This window comes from Papio anubis, chromosome 5 (assembly GCF_008728515.1).
Source record: "Papio anubis isolate 15944 chromosome 5, Panubis1.0, whole genome shotgun sequence".
Lineage (NCBI taxonomy): Eukaryota > Metazoa > Chordata > Mammalia > Primates > Cercopithecidae > Papio > Papio anubis.
The window spans coordinates 71,033,332-71,055,118 of NC_044980.1; the positions used below are offsets into that span (position 1 = coordinate 71,033,332).

At 35.5% G+C, this 21,787-nt stretch overlaps 1 protein-coding gene across 6 annotated transcripts in view; it reads right to left on the reverse strand.

The window, feature by feature from the left end:
* Nucleotides 1–21,787, reverse strand: part of AP3B1 (adaptor related protein complex 3 subunit beta 1) — a 301,940-nt gene that overhangs the window by 79,685 nt on the left and 200,468 nt on the right. For 4 of the 6 annotated variants that reach the window (XR_001903494.2, XM_003899849.4, XM_021939489.1 and 1 more), the window contains 2 exons: nucleotides 18,789–18,861; nucleotides 9,195–9,301 (listed from right to left, as the gene is read on the reverse strand). Coding sequence is in view for 5 of the 6 variants with exons in the window: in XM_003899849.4 (XP_003899898.3) it covers nucleotides 9,195–9,301; nucleotides 18,789–18,861 (180 nt within the window). In the remaining variant the exon portion in view is untranslated. Of the gene's footprint in view, nucleotides 1–5,189; nucleotides 7,508–9,194; nucleotides 9,302–18,788; nucleotides 18,862–21,787 lie in introns of those variants that run through there. The other 2 variants (XM_017959675.2, XM_017959676.3) reach the window with 2 other exon arrangements.

Genomic DNA, 21,787 nt, shown 5'->3' on the forward strand with positions numbered 1-21,787 from the left:
TTTTAGTAGAGACAGGGCTTCACCGTGTCAGCCAGAATGGTCTCAATCTCCTGACCTCGTGATCTGCCTGCCTTGGCCTCCCAAAGTGCTGGGATTACAGGCGTGAGCCACCACACCCGGCCACAAGTATGGTTTTAAACATTTTCCACATATGTATGCATCAATCAATCAAATAATTCTACATACTTTTATACATTCTACAAATAGCTTCCTACTATATGTATTCTTTTGTAATGTTCCTATTTATTTATTTATTTGACAGGTCTCACTCAGTCACCCAGGCTGGAGTGCAGTGGTGCCATCCTGGCTCTTGACAACCACTGCCTCCTAGGCTCAAGTGATCCTCCCACCTCAACCTCCCGAGTAGCTGGAGCCACAGGTGCATGCCACCATGCCCTGCTAATTTTTGTATTTTTTGTAGAGATGGGGTTTTGCCATGTTGACCAGGCTGGTCTAGAAGTCCTGGGCTCAAGCAATCTGCCTGCCTCAGCCTCCCAAAGTGCTGGGATTACAGGTGTGAGCCACTGTGCCCAGCCTGTAACGTTTCTTACTATTGTTTCTGAGATTTGTCTAACAGGTATTTCCAGTTCATTAATTTTAACAATTGGCACAGTATTCCATTGTATTTGCATGCCACAATTTATGTATCTATTCTAGTGATAGATGTAGTTTCCAATTTTCTTTCTTTTTTTTTTTTTTTGCTCTTACAATGTGTCAGTGAACATTCTTGCATGTTTTCATGTGTAGCCACATCGATTAGTGAGTCATGGAGAATACATTATTCAACTGGAGTGAATATTTCCAAATTACTCTCTGAAATACCCACTAGGTATGCGTCCATTTTTTTTTTTTTTTTTTGCAAACACACTGTTAAAACTAATTTTCAGAGAAGCCTACTTTTCACTTTAAAACATTTTTAAATAAGCTTCCTGTTTTTTTACAAAACACAACAACCCTCATATGCAACCATTCAATAATTGTAATACGCACACATATTTTAGATTTGATTTAAGCTAGGTTAATACAATCAATGGTATGAAAATATGATTGGTGGAAAAACCTTTGATTGGTTGGTAACTGGATGAAGTGAAAACCAACTAAACAATGGTTTCACCAAAGGTACTCTCTCTTTGATACACCTGTGAGCAGACCCGGTGAAATATTAGGCAAGTAAATTTTCAGTTGGAGTAAAGGATAGCTTGATCATTTCAAAATACAAATGGATGGCCCTAAGATCAGGATTTAGGGAAAAGCCATAGATGTTGATTCAGGGTACCCTTGAGTTATTATTGCTAGACTTGGGAGCCTTATTCAATAACCAATTCCCTAGTCTTAAAGAAGAGAAGACAAAGAACAAGATGAGAGATGGCTTAACCCGCTGATAATTTGGCTTCGGTTCATGGCGTGTTAATGTTTTTTTCAGCACAGAATAGGACACAAGAAGAGACATACTTGGATGCAAGATGTGCAAATTCCTGCTGAGCCTATTTTTCATAGCATTAGTTCATTATTTTATGGGACATGTGAATTACTGTAACACTATCTTTGGTTGTATTAAAGAGGTATATAGGAAACAAAACAAGTTTGTTATTAAGGAATGACATGTACCACTCACTGCTCCTTTTACATGATTTTAGGAATATAACTATTTGTAGTCTTTTCCTTAACTCGGTAAGACACTGAAGGTATTCAAGAAATTTAACTTTCTTTTCTCTTTTAAGTTCTGAGGAAGAGAAAAATTATGAAATCAATCCCAAACATTTTAGAGCAAACTGATATTTACTTTTAGTATGAATTCTTTGCAACAACAAAAAAAGTTATAATCCCATAACAAGCTTTCAGGATTGGCATGCAGTAACTTCTGCCCGATTTAGATATGTCCAGTACAAAAATGGCCAACTTTGCTGGGCAGACTAAGCAATAATCCTTTCTGTACAATAAGGGTTTTTCAGTCCCTGATTCTGCAGATCCTGGTGCTTCCTGAGGACCTTATGTTTTTGTTTCACGGAGTCACTTTTCCTGCATAGTTCTAGTATCCAATTTGAGGGCTGGAGGAAGGGAAAGAAATGGAATAGATGACATCAACCCTATGTTATTACTGAACATAAAGGCCTTGGAGCCTCTCTACCCTGTCAATCCCAATTTTGACGGAATCCTTCCTCCTATAGTTTACATCTAGGCCAAGATCCTCAAATCTGAATCTATTATGCGTTGCCAAATCACTATCCCACTTGTTCCAGGGCCATTGGACTAGATTTCAGGGTTTACAGCTACAAAATAGAATTCAAACATTTTCAGGATCATTATTTCATTTGATTTTCATTTTAAAAAAAGGTGTTTAGGATAAGTATTATCTCCATTTTGTAAATTAAAAAATGGAAGTTTATACAAGTCAAAGAATTGCTCAAAGTCACAATGATAATAAACACAGCTCAGTCAAGGGTAAAAACCAGGTCTTTGGGCTCCAGATTCAACGCATTTCACAAATGTCACTCTGTCTTTCTAAATGAGTTCTTAGCATTTTAAGGTGGAACTCTAAAAGTGTATTTCCACATAAACCCTCTGATTTGTGATTACATGTTAAAGAATCATAGATAGTATACCTCCATTATGGTATTATGGGGTTTGGGGATTGCCTTGGGAGCCTTTTTTTTTTTTTTTTTTTTTTTTTTTTTAAAGACGGAGTTTTGCTCTCATTGCCCAAGTTGGAGTGCAATGGTGCAATCTTGGCTCATTGCAACCTCCACCTCCGGGGTTTAAGCGATTCTCCTGTCTCAGCCTCCCAAGTAGCTGGGATTACAGGTGCGTGCCACCACCCCAGGCAAATTTTTTGTATTTTTAGTAGAACATGTTAGCCAAGCTAGTCTCTAACTCCTGACCTCAGGTGACCTGCCCACCTTGGCCCCCCAAAGTGTTGGGATTACAGGTGTGAGCCACCGCACCCGGCCACCTTGAGAACCTTGTAACCTAGGAAGGTCAGACTCTGATTTTTCAATAAAAACATAATCTTAAATAGTAAGTGAATAAATATAGTTTCTTATACAACTAGTTTGAGAAGAAACAAAAAATGCAAAGGATGAGTCAAGGTTTCATGTTGATGTTTACCAGTTAAAGCAGAACATACACTAAAATAGATAACTTTAACTGTTTTATTCACTTTAATATTTTTGTGACCCAAATATACAAAGTAATTTAAAGCATAACAGATCAAAGTTTCACTCAATGTTTCTAATACCAGAGGTGAACAAGTTATTCTTATTTCACATTTATTCTTACACACAAAATTGTCTTTTTCCCCTATTCTTTTTTCATCCCTGCAGGAAGAATACATTTTAAGGACTGATGTTTGTATTTACAGGGCTTTATTTAAACTCATGACCTAATAATAATCCAGTAAAAAAAAATTTACCAAGTTAACCAGTTTGTTCACTGAAATACTACAGCAGGAACTAAAATGTTCTCTCGATGGAGCTATCTGTTGGCCAATGGCCAGTCTCTGGCAAGACTAAAACATGCTGTGTTTACAGATAATATCTATTATAGAGTTAAAAAAACTAAAGCCTTTCCTTATAATGATAATAATGTTTGTCAGGCATTATTTTTAAAAATCTCTATGTCCTGAATATATAATACAAAGGATAGGAACAAACAGTGACTTTTTTAATTAGAAAAATATTTGGTGTGAAATAAGCAATTGCTCTTTGGGTTTCATTGTAAATATTTTGTTAATTGAAAAAATCTCAAATACATAAGGAAAACAAATAACATTTACTAGAATAAATAAAAATTATAGATGGACTAGAAAGTCATCATATAAACTAAAAAATGTTTCACCTCTTTATTTTAACAAACTTATTCAAATTATCCCAGTGACATTGTTTTCATTAATTCCAAATTCCATCTTAGGTTCATACACACATAGAATATCAGAGTTAAAAGGAAACACGGAAATTTGTCTTGCTATCATTTCATAGTTGAAAAAAAACCAAATGATTTGCTCAATATCACCCAACTAATTAGTAGTGGTGATCTAGAAAGACAGATATCAGATGGGTCAATAAAAAAGAATCTGGCTGAGTGTAGTGGTTCACTTGAGCCCAGGAGTTTGAGACCAGCCTTGGCAACATGGCAAAACCCCAGCTCTACCAACAAAAATTTAAAAATTAGTCAACAAATTAGCCATATCTACCAACAAAAATATAAAAATCAGGGTGTGGTGCCAGACAGCTGTAGTCCCAGCTACTCGGGAGGCTGAGGTAGAAGGATGGCTTGAATCCAGGAAGCAGAGATTGCAGTGAGCCAAGATCGCACCACTATACTCCAACCTGAGCGACAGAGCCAGACCCAAAGAAAAGAAGAGAAAAGAAAAAGAAAGAGAAAAGGAAGAAGAAACGGAAAAGGAAAAGGACCCAAACAAATAAAAAGGAATCCTCATCATTCATATATGTGCTTTCCATTTCTATTTTAAAAGTACTGCTTTTCGGGTAATAGATGTGTTACATCTTGATTAAGAGAAAATGGAAGATATTTAAATATATGTAAAAGAAAATTAAATATAAAACATCCATAATCTCATCATTCATAAAAGCTCTTAAAATTATGATGCAGTTTCTTCTACTCTTTCAATTTCCCTGTATTTGAAAACAGTACAATTGTACAATTTTACAAAATTGAGATAATATACATAACATTTTGTATCCCTTTTTCCACCTTACATTATACCATATTTTATCTTATTAAAATATATAATAAAATCTTAATAATTGTACAAAATTCCTTAAATTGTTTTTGTATACTTTTTGTAACCATCACTACTATCACTAGACATTTAGGTTTAAACAACCATGCACACAAATCTTTGTAATTCTAATTATTTCCTTAGAAAAAGAATCTAGACATGAGATTACCTGGTCAAAAGGTATACATATTTTGATGGCTTTTTATACAGATGGCCCAATTGCCATCCAGAATGATGTAATAATTTATACTTTTACCGGTGGAGCAGTGTATAATGCCTGCTTCATTGCATACCTCAGCAACAACAGATGTTGGTTTTTGTGATTTTTGCTAATGTTACAGGCAAGATGGTTCTTTAAATCTACATTTATTCATTACTACCACTGAACCTTTTTCACATATTATCATCATCTATATTTCCTCCTCTATAAATAATGTGTTTATATCGTTTGTCCGCTTTTAAAAATGTTTTATTGAAGTACAATATACATAAAGTATACATATCTTAAGTGAAAAGCTCAATGATTTTTTTCATAAACTGAATACACCCATGTAACAGCTCCCAGATCAAAAGACAGAACATTATCAGCACCCGAGAAGCTACTCTTGTTTTTCCTTATAAGCACTAATTCTCCTAGGAGTAAGCACTATTCTGATTTGTTATATCATAAATATTAATTTTTCTGGTTTTTGTCCTTTCGTTCATTTTTATAGTAATAATTTGTTTTAAAAAGTTATCATTTATTATAAATTATAAAACATTTAAACATTACAGAAAAGTACCAAAGCAATCAACAAGTCATTCCGAAACCATTCCATCTAAAGCAACTGTTAACCATAGTGAACATGACACTTCTGTACCCACTGACAGATATACAGAGAAACAGACAAATTATCCCTTAGAATGGGACTATAATCTTACTTTGAAGAAAAAGAAATGGAATTAAAACCAAAAAATAAAAAACCCTCCAAAACATCAGATAAATGTTCTTTGAGTATATACAAATCATTAAGAGGTCTGCATTTCATTAAAAACCAAAACAAAAGTGGTTTCAATTTTGCATATTACTGAGTGTTTTCCTACATTGAAAAAATAATTACCATGCATCCTGTCATCGTTCCTCACCTTCTAGTTTTCGTTTCTTATTTTTATCATTTATACTCAATCATACGACCACAATTTTTACAGCTACTGATTCTACTACTTTGAATCACCCTTTCCTTGGTTTCAACAATCAGCAGTATCCCCACTCTTTTTTCTTTAAAGTAGAATCCATAGTAATTTTCATGTTTCAGCATATCTATGTACAGCCTTAATAGTAAGAAGAAAACACAGTTTTCTTGGGTCACACTTCATTTCCTTTATAAAGTTGCACTAATGATATACATGTAATGAAAATGATAACAGGAAATATTTAGTTATTAGTACGTATCAGTTACTGTTATAAACATTTCATGTTTGTTAATCATTTAATACCAACAACAATCCTATGAGGTAGGTAGTATGATCATTTTACAGATGAAAACAATAGAGGCACTGGAAGGGGAACTGACTTGCCCAAAGTCTCTAATTTGTAAAGTGCAGAACTCTGATTTGAACACAGGGAGTCTGAATCAAGAGCCTGTGCTTCTCACCGCTACATAATGCTTTGATGTTTGCAGCTAGGACACGAGTGGAGGGAGGGACAGTAAAGGATGCCGCTAGCTTTAAGGAGTGAAGGCCAGGAATGCTAGATGTTCGTGGTAATGAATAGGGCAGATCCTGACGATACAGACTGTACCATGTCCCTCACAAAAGCTCTGTTTCCTACTATGAGAAAATGAAACTATTAACATTCAAATGTCTTGTTAAACATTCGTGAGGTGAAAACGTGCTTAAAATTACTTGATCCTAGAACATTTCACACAAAATACGAAGTTTTTCTTTTCTTTGGCAAGATTTTAACAGGTTCAGTTTTCCAGGAATGCAACTACTTTGGTGCAGAAAAACTGTTCAGTGTTTGGAAAACTATGTCATTGATGGCAATACCGCAACCCATAGCATTTGAGTTGCTGAACAACACACCTATATAAATCTGCACATATAGTTCTCACATTCATGAGTTCTATATATGAGTGCCAGCATCATTTAACTACTTCTAGTGTAGTCATGGTCAAACAGTTACATATCATTGAAAATACTAGTTTATTATATGTTACTTTTATTTTTTCTATTCAACTAGGACAACATGTTGACTTTAAAATTATAGATGTACTCTATCATCTATGAACTTCATTTCAGGATCCAAAAAAGCTCCTAGATTTATTGAGATCTCACAGCATTATATGGGAGTTGTAATTCTTGAGGGGTTTTCCTTATTTTCCTCTGATGTCTTCCGTCCACTTCTTTCCAAATTCAGACACATAATGAAGAAGATTAAACTCTGGTTGATTCATCTTCTTTTCTCAGTACTGTTTTGAGGGCTGGATGTGCTACTAGGAGCCATGCCATTCTGCAGCAGAATATTCAGTTTATTTCTACAGGTTCCATTTTTCAGAGTTCTAGCATTTTCTTTGTTTAAAGTTCTATTCCTGTCCTTATTGTATTGTTGCTGGTGAACTTCTGGTTGTCATTCTTTTTAGCACTACTTGTTTGATCATTTTGTTAGCTTTTGGGGAGTGAGTGTTGTGGTCCTGCTTCACTCAGCCGTGTCAACTGGCGGTCGTTTTTTGCCCAACTTTAGATGGAGTGGTTCTTTCCTTTGAAGAGACCATCTCAATAAACATTTTCCTTAGTATAAAAGGGTGAGTCTGTCAATTACTTTGTGATGAATGAAAATTTACTACAAGCTTTTCTAATCTCAACTGCTTTCTTATAGTTAATAAAGTAGAAGAGTCTACACTCAGGTCCATTATCACATATATCACTTTGGAGAATATTCGTTAATATTTACTGAGTAATGACAACGTGTCAGTCACTGTTCTAAGAGCTTTGCATATATTATTTCATTAATCTCATAACAATCCTATGAGGTGGACAGTATTCTCATAGGAAAAGGAGGTTTAAGGGTACCAATTTGCCCACAGTCACATAGCTATTAAGTGGCAAAGCAGGGGTTTGCACCCTGGACATCTGATATCAGAGCCCAAGTTATTATTTATTCACTACCTTACTGCCAACCAAGGTTTTAGGGACCTCCTGTTCCATTCAAGGTATTAACTGATTCACTATTGATTTTTTGATTAACACTTTTTCTTTAGAGCCTACCACAAATGCTCAATAAATATTTATTACCTGAATAAATGAAAGACTTAACTGCTTATTTTCAATGCTTCCCCCTTCATATCTTTTAATGTGCCTTTTCCTTTTAGAAACAAGGACAAATTAAAATTGCAAATACCATTCTTATTCATTTCTGAGTGGTTAAGAGATAATCTCATTCTATGCTTAAAGAGAACATTATAGCTTAAAACTTTTCACCTGTACTTTCTAAGCGAGGTGACCAATGTTGAACGGAAATGCAGATAGCTATTTTCAGTATTTCACTGCATAGCCCTGATAGCACACTTGCTTTGATGGAGGAATTTTTTTCCATAATAACACACAAGAATTAGGCACTTCTTTCTCCCACTTTTGGCAGAAGCAGCTCTATGCTCCCAGGCAGTTCAGATGATCAGTTACATACCCTGTAGTACCCTGCCAGCCCTGAGAACCAGATCTACTGAAGCTACCTGTGCCCATCAAAGCTCACTATTCTGTCTCTTAGTCTGTCAGATTTCTGACAACAAATTAACAAGAGGTCAAGCATATCAACAGATTATATATCTTAGGCAGCATGCTTGATTTACAGTGAAAGGTTAGTGGATATAATATGCTAACACAATAAAAAGTTGTGGTAGCTTCAAATACCATGGTAAGTTGATGGTTTTTGCATTATTTTGTGACAGGTTAGGTTCTAGCCTCACTTCACATCACATTCTATAAATAACATTACAGAATAATTTTAAAGACACCAACACATGTAAATAAATGTACAAAAATAAGACAAAGAAAAAAGTTATCTTGAACTTTTAAATAAAAACAGTCATGAGTTTTTAATAGTCTATGAAAAAATAGCATGGTAGGAATAAAATGATTACGGAAACGAAAGTCTGTTAATGTAGACAACTTTTTGTGGCACAGTTCAGGTGTATGTACTGGGTCAATGTGGTGAAAAACCTTTGTATGTTACACATATGTAACAATACCAGAGAAAAACATACAGATGATAATTAAGTGTGGACAAGGGAAAAAAACTGAGAAGACAACGGTTTGAGTAAATTATTTAAAAAATTAAAAGGTCTTAGCTACATTGGGCTTGTTCTTAGAGAAGAATCTGTTCCAAACTAAGAATCCACTTCAAGTATTTACATTTTAATAAAAAAGATACAATGGCAACATAAGAAAACTGAGTTGGTGTATTTTAAAAATAACTTACACTGATGACTGAAGAGGAAGTTGACAAGTTTAAACCTTCAAGATCAGCCATCAAACTTGGAGAAAGAGCTGGTATGGGAAGTGCAACTGGAGTGGATACTGGGTTAACTGTAAGAAAAGGCCCAAATTAGTAAATGTGCATGAACATTTAATTCAAATTATTAAAAGCAACATTTTTATTTTGTTAGTAAATCTAATTAAATTACTTTGATTAATAAATGTATGACAATTCTATTTAACATCTTGATTTAGTCAAGTTATTATCAAGTCATGGCAGTTATTAGTCTTAGCTTTCAAAACATAATGGTAAATCCTATAACAAAATAAAGATATAAATATCTTGAGTAATAGTTTGTGAAAATTTTTTCACATAACATTATCACTAACATTTATCACCCAGTAATCTCCCTAAAAAGGTAAAGAAGCATTTTTTTCCCCAGACTATCAAAAGAATAACAATCGCTTCCAAGAGAATGCTCCAGTGGAATTAGAAGTCTTGAAAGATGTTTAAATCCTATATCTATTTTATTCTCTACTCTAATTCGGGGTCCAGGCTACCTAATTCCCTTGTAATTATACTTTTTCAGCAAAAGCTATGTGCTAGATGGAAATGTTTGACTGATTCTAAACCTGCTATATACTTGAGAACTGATACTGTAAGTTTGGAAATCTAAAAATCCAAGTCTGATCATGTTACTTCCCTGCTTAAGACTCTTCGAAGGCTCGTAACTGCCTACAAGATAAAAGCCCAACTCCTCAATTAAGTTCACAAAGTCCTCTATGGTCTGCCCCAGTCCTGTCTAATAGCACTTCCTATGATAACGGAAATGTTCTACATCTAATAAAGTGGCCACTAGCCACATATGCCTAACATCTTCTTGATATGTGGCTAGTATGACTAAATAAATGCATTTTAAATTTTGACTAATTTAAGTAATTACATGTGGCTTCTGGACACCATACTGGACTATTCAGGGCCAGCTTATCTCCAATTTCAGCACTGTTATGTGCTAGCTCTATGGGATAATAGTTCCCAAGATCTTGTTCTATGTCTTGGAGCCTTTTATATTCTACTCTGTTTGCCTACTTCTCTGCCTTGCCCATCTTGCAACTTTGATCTGGCAAGCTACCCTTTAAAAGGAAAACACTCTCTGGCTCACCTGCAAACAGCTTATATGTGCCTTCTTTGTTCCACAGATATACCTGGGCAAACTTCTATAACTGTACTTCTCATGTAATACAAATTTGTGTCTTTATATGTTTGCATATCTGCTAGTCTGTGTGAACAGACAATAACATTAATTTTTGGTGCTTCTAAACCATTTGAATAAAATACGTTAAAACGTGGTCAAGTTTTAGCTTCCAACAAGTTCTCATTCCAAAATAATATTCTAAAGGGAATAACATTTACTTAATTTGACATTTTTTATTTTTGGAGATAGGGTCTTGCTCTGTTGCCCAGGCTGGAGTAAAGTGGTGCAATCCCTTCCTGGGCCCAAGCAATCTCAGCCTCCTAAGTGGTGCAATCCCTTCCTGGGCCCAAGCAATCTCAGCCTCCTAAGTGGTGCAATCCCTTACTGGGCCCAAGCAATCTCAGCCTCCTAAGTAAGTGCATGCCACCACACCCAGCATTTTTTTAAAAGAGATAGGGTCTCCCCATGTTGCCCAGGCTGGTCTCTAATTCCTAGGCTCAGGCAATCCTCCTACTTTGGCCTCCCAAACTGCTGGGACTACAGGTGTGTGCCATGACACCCAGGTGCGACAGTAATTTTCAAAGCATCTTTTTCTCATTTTAGTCTCACAATATCCAGTGAACAAGGCAGAACAAATATTAATCCATAAAGTTAACAACAAATATTTCTTCTGCAAGGTAGCAAGTGAGAGACAAAAAGTTCAAGATCCTTAAGTAACAAAACCTAATTAAGAAAAAGAGATACACATATCTGAAAAAAAAATTAAAAAGAAACAATACAGTCCATAAATGATATGGCCAAAGAAGAAAAAATTCAAAGGAAACACTAAATAAAATCTCAACATATATAATTTAAAAAGCAGCCTGGAGGTTGGATGGGGAGGTAGTGGAGCTCTTGGTCTTCCCCGTGCTCACTTAGTACGGCTGAAGCACAGCTTCAAATCCCCAGGCTTCCTTAGACCCACACTGAAAACCCCTGTAGAGTTAGGAAATGTCACAGAGTCGGGGGAAAACAAGGATCACTGGAGATGGAGTGGAAGAGGAGGCTTCATGAATAGGAGGGAATGAAGTCCAATTTTTAAGTAAGGGTGGGATTTGAACAAGAGGAAAGAAAGAAGCCAGTTAATTGTTGGATAACAGAATGCTATAAACAAAGACTGGGAGGTGGGAAATTGAAAAACTAAGGGGACTGGATTTATCCTATTGACCAAGGGGAACAGTCAAAAATCGATCAAACAGAGGAATGACAATGAATATGGTCCTGCAGGATGGTCAATCAGATGGCAGTACAATGCACAGACTGAAGGCAGGGTTGGGAGTACGGAAGAGTTTACAATAGTTTAGGAACGAAGTGAGGCAATGGCAATCTGAAGGCTTACAAAGAGCATTTAATATTGAAGACACTGGAAACTGAGCCACAGGGAGACTAATATTGACAAGGTCATTAAAAAAGTGAATGGTAGAACCACTATAGAATTAGAAACTGCTTCTTCTAACTTGGATCATAATATATTGCCTTCCAATGCAACAAGTAACTTTTCAGGTAAGTTCTAAATGCATGTTTGTTCATTCCTTTGTATACCTGTCTACCCACCAACCCACCATCCATCCTTTCAAAATATTAGAATGCCCATGTAAGGAATAAAAAAACTGAATAAGAAACAGCCTCTGATTTCAACGGTGGCTTGGCTAAATACTACCAAGAGACAAGAGAAGAAAATTCACACCACAAGCAAGTTCTGCTCTTTTTTTAAAAAAAGGATGGGTTTTAATATCATTTCAGAAGATGTGTGCTCTGGTATTAAAGAGATGATTATGCATCTGTTTGCAGGTATGGCGAGATGAAAGTTGGCATTGAAAGCTTATCCTAAAGTGAATTCTGAGGCTAGTTGACCGTGCTGAAGTATTTAATTAGTAATGTGTAAAAACAAAGTGACTCTATAGGGTTTTAAAAAAAATGTCGTAGCATACAAGTTAAAATGAAATATCATGTCCACCTGTCAAATTAGAAAAGGTAATTTTAAAATACAAAATCCAGCATTGGTGAAGGTACAAGGAATATAGCACCCTCATATTGATACTGTGTAAGCTGGTACAAGCTTTCTGAAAGGCGATTTTATTTACTTATTTTTGAGGAGTTTATCTGTCTCCCAGGCTGGAGTGGAGTGGCATCATCACAGCTCAGTGCAGCCTTGAATTTCTGGACTCAAGTGATCCTCCTGCCTCAGTCTCCTGAGTAGCTAGTATTACAGGTGTATGCCACCATGCCCCGCTTATTTTTCTATCTTTTTGTAGAGAAAGGAGTCTCACTTTGTTGTCCAGGCTGGTGTCTCAAACTCCCAGCTTCAAGCAATCCTCCTGTCTCAGCCTCCCATGTAGCTGGGATTACAGGCATGAGCCACCATGCCAAGCCTAGAAGTCAATTTTGGACAAACAAATTCTTCAAAGTATTTGTTTCAGCAATACTATTCCTGGAAATTTATCTTAAGGAAACAGTTACAGAGATATTGAAATATATATTTACAATGATGAATGTTACCTAACTGATTATGATAGCAAAAAAATGGAAACCAGCTAAATTCCCAACAATAGTAAATCTGTTAAACAGAATTTGTTATACCAGGATAAAGGACAACCATGCAGTTATAAAGAACGTAGGTTTTGTGTTTTTTTGGAAACAGGGTCTTGCTCTGTCACTTAGGCTGGAGTGCGATGGCACAATCACAGCTCACCACAGCCTTGACCTCCTGGGCTTAAGCAATCCTCCTGCCTTGGCCTCCAAAGTGCTAGATTATAGACATGAGCCACCACCCCGGCTAAGAACACGTACTTTAAACAGAGGAGAAAGCAAGTGATAAAACAGTTTCTCAGTACAATCCAATTTGGAGGGGGGGATTTGCATATGAAGAGAATCTAAACTGATATGTCAGAATGTTAACCTGGAGTGTTTGGATTACAAGTTAATTTTATTTTCTTCTTTTTGTTTTAAAAACTTTCTATAAAATATTTTCTTTTCTAAAAGTAGATCTAATATAATAATTATGCAATTATTCTTCTGATCAAAGCATTGCCTTAAGATTTAAGAATAAGAAAAACTGAATATATAATGGCTTAATATGTTGTTAATTTGTAATTTGCTGCATCATCTGTATCATTGGCATCATCAGCACCAGCATCATTACTAACCCCAGTAATGCCTATCATGTGTCAGGCACAGTTCTAAATGCTTTTACATATATCAACTCATTTCATCCTTTGAGAATTAAATGACTCCCAAAAGTATTTTATAGACAAAGCATCTCAATTTTATAGACAAAGCAGCTAAAGCATGGAGAGGTTAAGTAAATTGCCCAAGATGACACAACTAGTGAGTAACAGAGCTGGGATTGAAACTCAGACAGCTTGCTCCACTGTCCTTTCAGCAACTCCACTCTACTGCCTTGACCACAATTCACTTAACAATGTGATATCCCATATCATAAGGCTTATTTGAAGTATGATTATTGTTGGCTGACAGAGATTTTTTAAATACTTCACTGTCACTTGCACTAACAATGTAATGACATAGGTTTACATTTCCTATAAAAGAACACTAGAATATGATGACTGATTTATGATTGTCCTACTGAGAGCACATGGTATGGGGCCCTAAAATACATTGTAATTTCCAGGAATATAAAATATGCCTGAAACATAGAAAGCATATTGATATCTCTAAGTCTAACAAAAGACTGTTAGGTCATATATTATCCTAGAACAAATATTTTTCTCATGTATTGTTAACTGACTCCCATGAAAGAGAGTCATATAACTTAATGATCTAAAGAAACTGTAGAAGTTTTACAGTCTCTAAAAAAAATTACAAATGAATAAAATGAGACACAAAGAAACTACCAAACTGATTAAAAGCATAGGACTAATCTCTGTGCTCATGATAACATCCCCTCAACAGATACAATAGGGGAAATAGTAAGAGAAATAACCAAATTACTTTGTAATAGAGTCAGTCTATTACTAGGGTTGCTGCCTTAAGAGAGAGAGACAATAATTAATTCTGATAGTAGCAAGCTCTTTCCCTCCTCCACGCCTTTATTCTGCCTAGTATACCCTCCCCTCATGCCTCCAACTGCTTGACTGATGCTTTTATTCTTTTTTTGAGATGGAGCATTGCTCTGTCACCCAGGCTAGAGTACAGTCACGTGATCTTGGCTCACTGGAACCTCTGCTTACCAGGTTTAAGCAATTCTCCTGCCACAGCCTCCTGAGTAACTGGGATTACAGGCGTGCGCCACGACACCTGCCTAATTTTTGTATTTTTAGTAGAGATGGGGTTTCACCATGTTGGCCAGGCTGGTATCGATCTCTTGGCCTCAGGTGATGTGACCACCTAGGCTCCCCAAAGTGCTGGTATTACAGGTGTGGGCCACCATGCTCAGCCAACTGATGCTTTCTTAAACTCAACTCAAAAGATAAATTTTGATACTGCTAGGTGGATTAGGTACCTTGATACCAAACAGTATTTTGTGCATTTCTCCTCATTTCATGTATAATGAGGCAATCTAATTGCCAATTTATCTGTTTTTCCCATTACACTTTGAGCGTTCCTTGGGTAGGGACAATATTGTATTCATTTAGAAATCTCCAGTATGTAGCAGATTATAAAGATCATAGCAAGTACTCAATTAACATTTCCTGAATGAAGAAATGAATAAATTCAGTACTTGCAGTCTTCCTGGTATGTACTGTGTACCTAGCAAACAACCCGTGTGGATTATGATGTGCCTCTTAGATAAAACACAGGGAATGTGTCTGGCCTTCTTTCAAGATTAATCTAATTCTCACAGTTGAGAACTAAAGCCACTGGAGAGTGACATTTTAGTGTCTGAGCAACAAAATGCATGCCATGGGCAATGGAAAACTACTGTAGGCTAATAGGAGGCATATAATGAAGTCGGCACTCTGCTTGTCTTTATCTCTAAGCTCACATCATGGTTCTTCCACAAGGTTTTTGTAGTTTTTAAATTTGGGGTTAATGAAAACCCTAAAGAGGGGTTTTCATCTCCCTCTTTGTTTCTTCACTATACTATGAATCTCTATTTTTCTCTCATATACAATAGTTACTTGTCCAGGTATCTGTGTCTCTGACTAGATTTTAGTTTTTGGAAGGGAATGACTAAATTCTATTTATCTATTACAGTACCTGCCAAAGTACCTTGCACTTAGCAGACGATCCAGAAAACGTAGGCTGAACTGACTTGTTAACAAGAGTTTCAAGTGTCATTTCTGACAAATGCAGGACTATGAAAGATTTTTAAAGAAAGGAGCACTTGGGTATTAAAAACAAAGAGAAGTACTATATCCTATATTGAGTTAAAAAATGTGGGTTGGGATCAAAGTTCCCTTAAAAATTCAAAAAAACTTTCATCTCAATTCTTAAAAACTTGATTTTTTAAAAAAGTTTGTGTCTCAACATATAAAAATATACTTTTTATAGAATGGAACTATAACAATTATATCATTTTATAGGTTTTTCTTTTTTTACCATAGTTGCCAGGAAATCCAAAGTTGAATATAAGAAGAAAAAGTTGTAATTAGTATATTCTAGTGTCTTGTAACATTTACTCTTTGTTCCTTTTTAAATGTACTTTACTGTTATTCTTTTATAATTTTAAACTTTAAAATTATGAAGGTTACAAACATACATGTGTAAGATACTCAAATGTCACAGAAAGATACAAAATATAAAATGAAAGTCTTGGCCGGGCGCAGTGGCTCAAGCCTGTAATCCCAGCACTTTGTGAGGCCAAGACGGGTGGATCACGAGGTCAGGAGATCGAGACCATCCTGGCTAACACGGTGAAACCCCGTCTCTACCAAAAAATACAAAAAACTAGCCGGGCAAGGTGGCGGGCCCCTGTAGTCCCAGCTACTTGGGAGGCTGAGGCAGGAGAATGGCGTAAACCCAGGAGGCGGAGCTTGCAGTGAGCTGAGATCCGGCCACTGCACTCCAGCCTGGGCGACAGAGCAAGACTCCGTCTCAAAAAAAAAAAAAAAAAGAAAGTCTTATTCTTGTCTGTTCCCAGGTTAGTCCTACATCACAAGGACACCGGAGCTAACCAATGAACAATGCCACAATGAAATTTTTATATATACCTTTATATGTTTTATTAATTCAAGAAAAATTTACTGGGTGCCCACTAACTGGCAGGAGCCACTCTATACACTAGGAATAGCAGTGAGCAAGACAGAGAGAGATCCTGTCCTCATGGAACTTATATCTTAGTCAGGAGAAAGAGACAATAATCAGATACCAAAATTTTAATTTCAGATAGTGAAAAATGCCATGAAGACAAGAATAAGAGGTGAAGGTTTGTGCTATGGTCTGAATATTTGTGTCTCTCCAAAATTCATATTGAAACCTAATCCAGACTCTGGTGGGGCCTTTAATAGGTAATTAGGTTATGGGGGTTCTACCCTCACGAATGGTCTTGGTGCCCTTATAAAAGGGATATAAGGGATGGTGTTTCCTCCTTCTGTCACATGAGGAAACAGAAGTCACTATCTTTGAAGCAGAGCTAGCCCTCACCAATTATCAAATATGCTGGCACTTTGATCTTGGACATCCCAGCCTCCAGAACTACGAACAATTAATTTCTGCTGTTTATAAATTATCCAGTCTAAGGTATTTTGTTATGCCAGCTCAAAGGGGCCAAGACAGTGTATAAGAGTAGGTGACTTCTGAGTTGGGGAAGTAAGGAGCAGCCTGCCAAATCTGGGGGAATTGTTCTCAGCAGGGGAACAGCAGTAGAAAGGCCCTTGACAGAAATGAGCCTGGTATGTGTAACAAACGCATAAAAACAAAGTAGGATGAAATGTGGATAAGAAGCAGAGAGGGGTCAGATCATCCACAGTCTGAGAAACCTGGGAAAGGAGTATGGGCTTTCATCTAAATGCAACATTAAGCCATTAAATTCAAGGGTTTAAAATAAGAAAGAAGTAAGATCTGATTTTATCAGTAGTTTATCAGTAGGATAAATTTCTGGAAAAGAACTGCTATGTCGGCGGGGTGTGGTGGATCACGCCTGTAATCCCAGCACTTTGGGAGGCTGAGGCAGGTGGATCACGAGGTCAGGAGATCGAGAGCATCCTGGCTAACACAGTGAAACCCCGTCTCTACTAAAAATACAAAAAATTAGATGGGCGTGATGTGGCACGTGCCTGTAGTCCCAGCTACTCGGGAGGCTGAGGCAGGAGAATTGCCTGAACCCAGAAGGCTGAGGTTGCAGTTAGCCGAGGCAGTGCCACTGCACTCCAGCCTGGGCAACAAAGTGAGATTCCGTCTCGGGGGGTGGGGAAGAACAGCTACGTGAAAGGATATGTGCAATTTAAGTTTTGATAGATACTGCTAAAATGATTCCAAAGAGCTGTACCTATTTATATTCCTACCAAAAACATGTACATCTGTTTCTGCAAACCTTAGCAACACTGGATGTTACCAAACCTCAAAATCTTAGCTAATATGTAAAACACGATTCAAATTTAACTCCAATTTTATTTTTAGTTTCTCTGTTATTTCTCTGTATTATATATTTTAATTTCTCTATATTAAGTATATGCCATGGCTATTGGGAACAGGGCAGGTAAACAATATAAGCAGAACAGATCTATGACAGAATGAGATAATCTAAAACATAACTCACTCCCAGCACAGAAAATCTCTATCAAAAAATGACAGTAGTTTAATATTCATGAAATCTCACTTCTTGTTACTCTTCTCCTAGTGCAACAAAGTACCACTATCTCTCTCTCACAATGCAGGAGGATTTAACGGGAGGTGATAAATATATATACATCTCTGCACACTTGGGTGAATATATTTGTAGGATTCTGAATTCTTAAGATTTCCTGGGACAAAGATTTTTTGCAGGTAAAAGACTGATAGGTGTAGCGAAACTGGCCTCCAAAAGCTTTGTAACCTATTTTCCATTGCTACTAAAATTGTGCCAAGTGGAAGATGGTGATGTCCTTTCCATTTCCTTAATCCTCTACCTCCTTAAGTTAGATGTGTCAATCCCCATAATCCACATTTCACAATGTAGAAGTTATAAGATATGGATGACTATTTAACAAAACACATATAAATTACTAAAGCAAAAGATTTTAAAATGAATTTTGTATACTTTTATTTGGCCATCTATATTTGTTCATGTGATAATAAAGTGATATGCTGAATAGATGAAATAAACAAATATCACTGATTTCCAAAACTTTCTTGCATTATTCATCTATAAGTCTTACACAATAAATATTGATATATTTTGGGACATGTAAATAAAAGGTACTATACAAATAAAAAATACTCTTACTAAACACAGAAGAAATATTTTAAATTACAATACTTACAATCATCCAAATCTAGAAGTGAAACATCTTTGGTAAGAGGAGTTCTACCTTGTTTTGTTTTCTTTTCTTTCTCCTATAAAATAACAAATATTTCATTTATCACATGCTCTGTTTTAAAAATCTGTGTAGTTCTTAATGTTCCAAAACATTTTTTTTCTCTGCTTAGTGGTATCAACAAATTGAACTTCTGTATGGTTATACAAAATGTTTTCCTGAATCAACATTTGTCTCAATTAGCATAAAGTATTTCTTACCCACTATGCAAACCCTTATTTTAAACTATTGTGTGTTTAAAAATTATAAATGTCAGAAGAAAATTTAAAGGTATATAATTATTTTATAACCTGACAACTTCTTGCTAACATAAAAACGTAAAGTGGCTCTTTGGTAGAGAGTCCACAAATATTCTTGAAAATAACTTCTAAACAGGTTTACTTTAGAAAAAGAAATACTCAATATATGCAGAGCTCAGAGATTTTTGATGGGCTTGTGATAGGTCAGCCTTTTCTGATACAGTTTGTGACAGGCATTGTACTAGATATTTTATGTTTCTATACTGGGTTGTATCAAACTTCTTTGCCAAAGATATTCACTAAAATCTATAAATGACATTCCCAGGCTCTTTCTTTTTAGAGTTGAAAGGACTCACTCACTTTTTCTACTGTTTTGTAGAGAAAATAAATATTTCAAAACATATCTGCATATAATTAGGGCTTCCCCCAGCAGATATTTGCTTATTTGGTCTACTGTACTTACAAAATGTATATATCCATGAACCAGAATACAGTGCCCCTAAGCCTGAACTGTTCACAGTTTGGTTAGAGATTGAGAAAAAATTTGTAAATCTTTTAAAAAGAAAACTGTATTAATTAAGTGCATTACAAATAACTAAAGGCCAACAAAGAGTAGGGCGTTAAATACAATTGGGTCAAAGTTTATCTTTCTAATCTATACTATTTTTTGCATTAAATTTTCTCAAATCACAGAACAAAACTAAAGTTTCTACTAAAATGTTTTTGTTTATTTCATCATTCATTCAATAGGTATGTATAGAATTCTAAATATATATTCGATTCTGTGCCAAGCAATGGAAATAACAGCCAAGACAGATACAGTGCTGCCTTCAAGTAACTTATAATCAACCAAAATTCTATAGCTTATTGTTAATGTGCTAATAAATATTTTCGAAGTATTCATTTAGCCACAAGAAGGTACCACTGAAACAAAATATATTTTATCACCATTTAAAGTTTACACAGTGTTAGAGCTCCTACAACAGTGCACATACATGAACAAAAGCATTACATAAAATTATACATAGGTAACACTTTAAAATCATTTAAATTTCACTTGCTTTTTCCCTTATGCTGATACTCAGAAACTTCAAGGACCACATAATAATATACATTATTAATACACTTAAAAAGGCACTAATTTTCATCTTCAAAGTAATTATTTTTATCACTGAACACTCCAAATCATCTAGTTAAGTTTTAATTTTCATTCCTTATTGAAAAACGAAAGAAATAGTATTTGCCCCTCTCTCCATTTCTCAAATGAGTAAACAATGTCTAAGATGGGGAAAAAAATAAAAGAAATGTTAGTTTTGAAGCTAAAATTTAAAAGTCGCAAGTAAATGAAAGCAAGTGCCGAATGAAAATGCCATCTCAACTAGAATATCATTCCTGTGAAGAAAGAACATGTAACAAAAAGAGCATATCATCATGTGACTTATCAAAATGCTATGCTGAGCACAATGGGTGTAGCTTCCTATAAGCTACAATGGTGCATGACTGTCTTTACGGAACTGTAACCTCCCCACCTGAAAAATTAGAAACCTATCAAATCAAGATAAAGTTAAAGCTGAAGGCAAGTCTATACCTTATTTTCTACTTCACAACCAAGAGTGTGTAACAGTATCTATTAAATACATATCAGGTCACATATAACACAGAACAGAGCTGCATGTGAAATTGGCATAATCTCTTATTAGAGGTCTAGAACAGAGAAAAAAGGCTTTCAAAAGGACAGAATTTCATTGACTTTCTGAGAACAGCAAATAACCAGTGACTGAAATACAACATTAGCAATAGATAATGGTCATTTCTACTGAATTGAAAAACCCTTGCATTCTGAATCAAGGCTATAAAATGCTTCATGATGTGTTTGGTATTCCTCTTATATTAGATTTCATTTTTCATTTTAAAAAATCCATAGTAAGTTCAAAACATTTTCATACTTAAAGGATCTACTATAAAAATAAAATTCTGAATTCTAAACAAAGAAGTTAAGAGCTCTATTCCATCAAACATTTCTCCATTTGCAATTCATCTTGGTAATAGAGACAGAACCTGGGTAAATGCATATAGGACTTGAGGCAGGAGATTTTTCTTGCTCAATGCATAATTCATGTGCTCCGCCTGCAAAGTGTGTAAAATGAGAATTTCACACCGCAGCATGAGCCATGGAGCTGCAGAGAAAAGGCAGATGAAATCATATTTTACTGTGCGATTTTATTTCTTACCCTCCCAATATTTATACAAAACCATCATTGACAAACCAAACACATTGACAGATCACCCACTGTTTCCATTGTGTTAGTACTTGAGAAGAGATCAGGCAGAAAGATAGACAATTTGTTTTTGTATATTTTTTTAAATAGAGGATTAGGTTTTTAACAGCTGAGTGACTGTATTAGACTTTTATAAGGACAACAGTAACTGATCTTAGAATCTCACCACAAAAAATACCTAGTTTTCAATTCATCATCCTCAAATCTCCATTTTGTTTCTATGGTATTCAATTATACACCTCAACACATCAACATTTTCAAAACGCAATACAAAGTCACAGGGTTAAAAAAACTGTTTTCTATTTAATGTATTTCATTTCAAATAATAAATAAAAGATCCTGGAAATACTTATTAACCTCCAAATAACACAAACAAAAATATGTAACAATGTACCTGAAAAGATTTTTTAATGTATTATGCATGTTC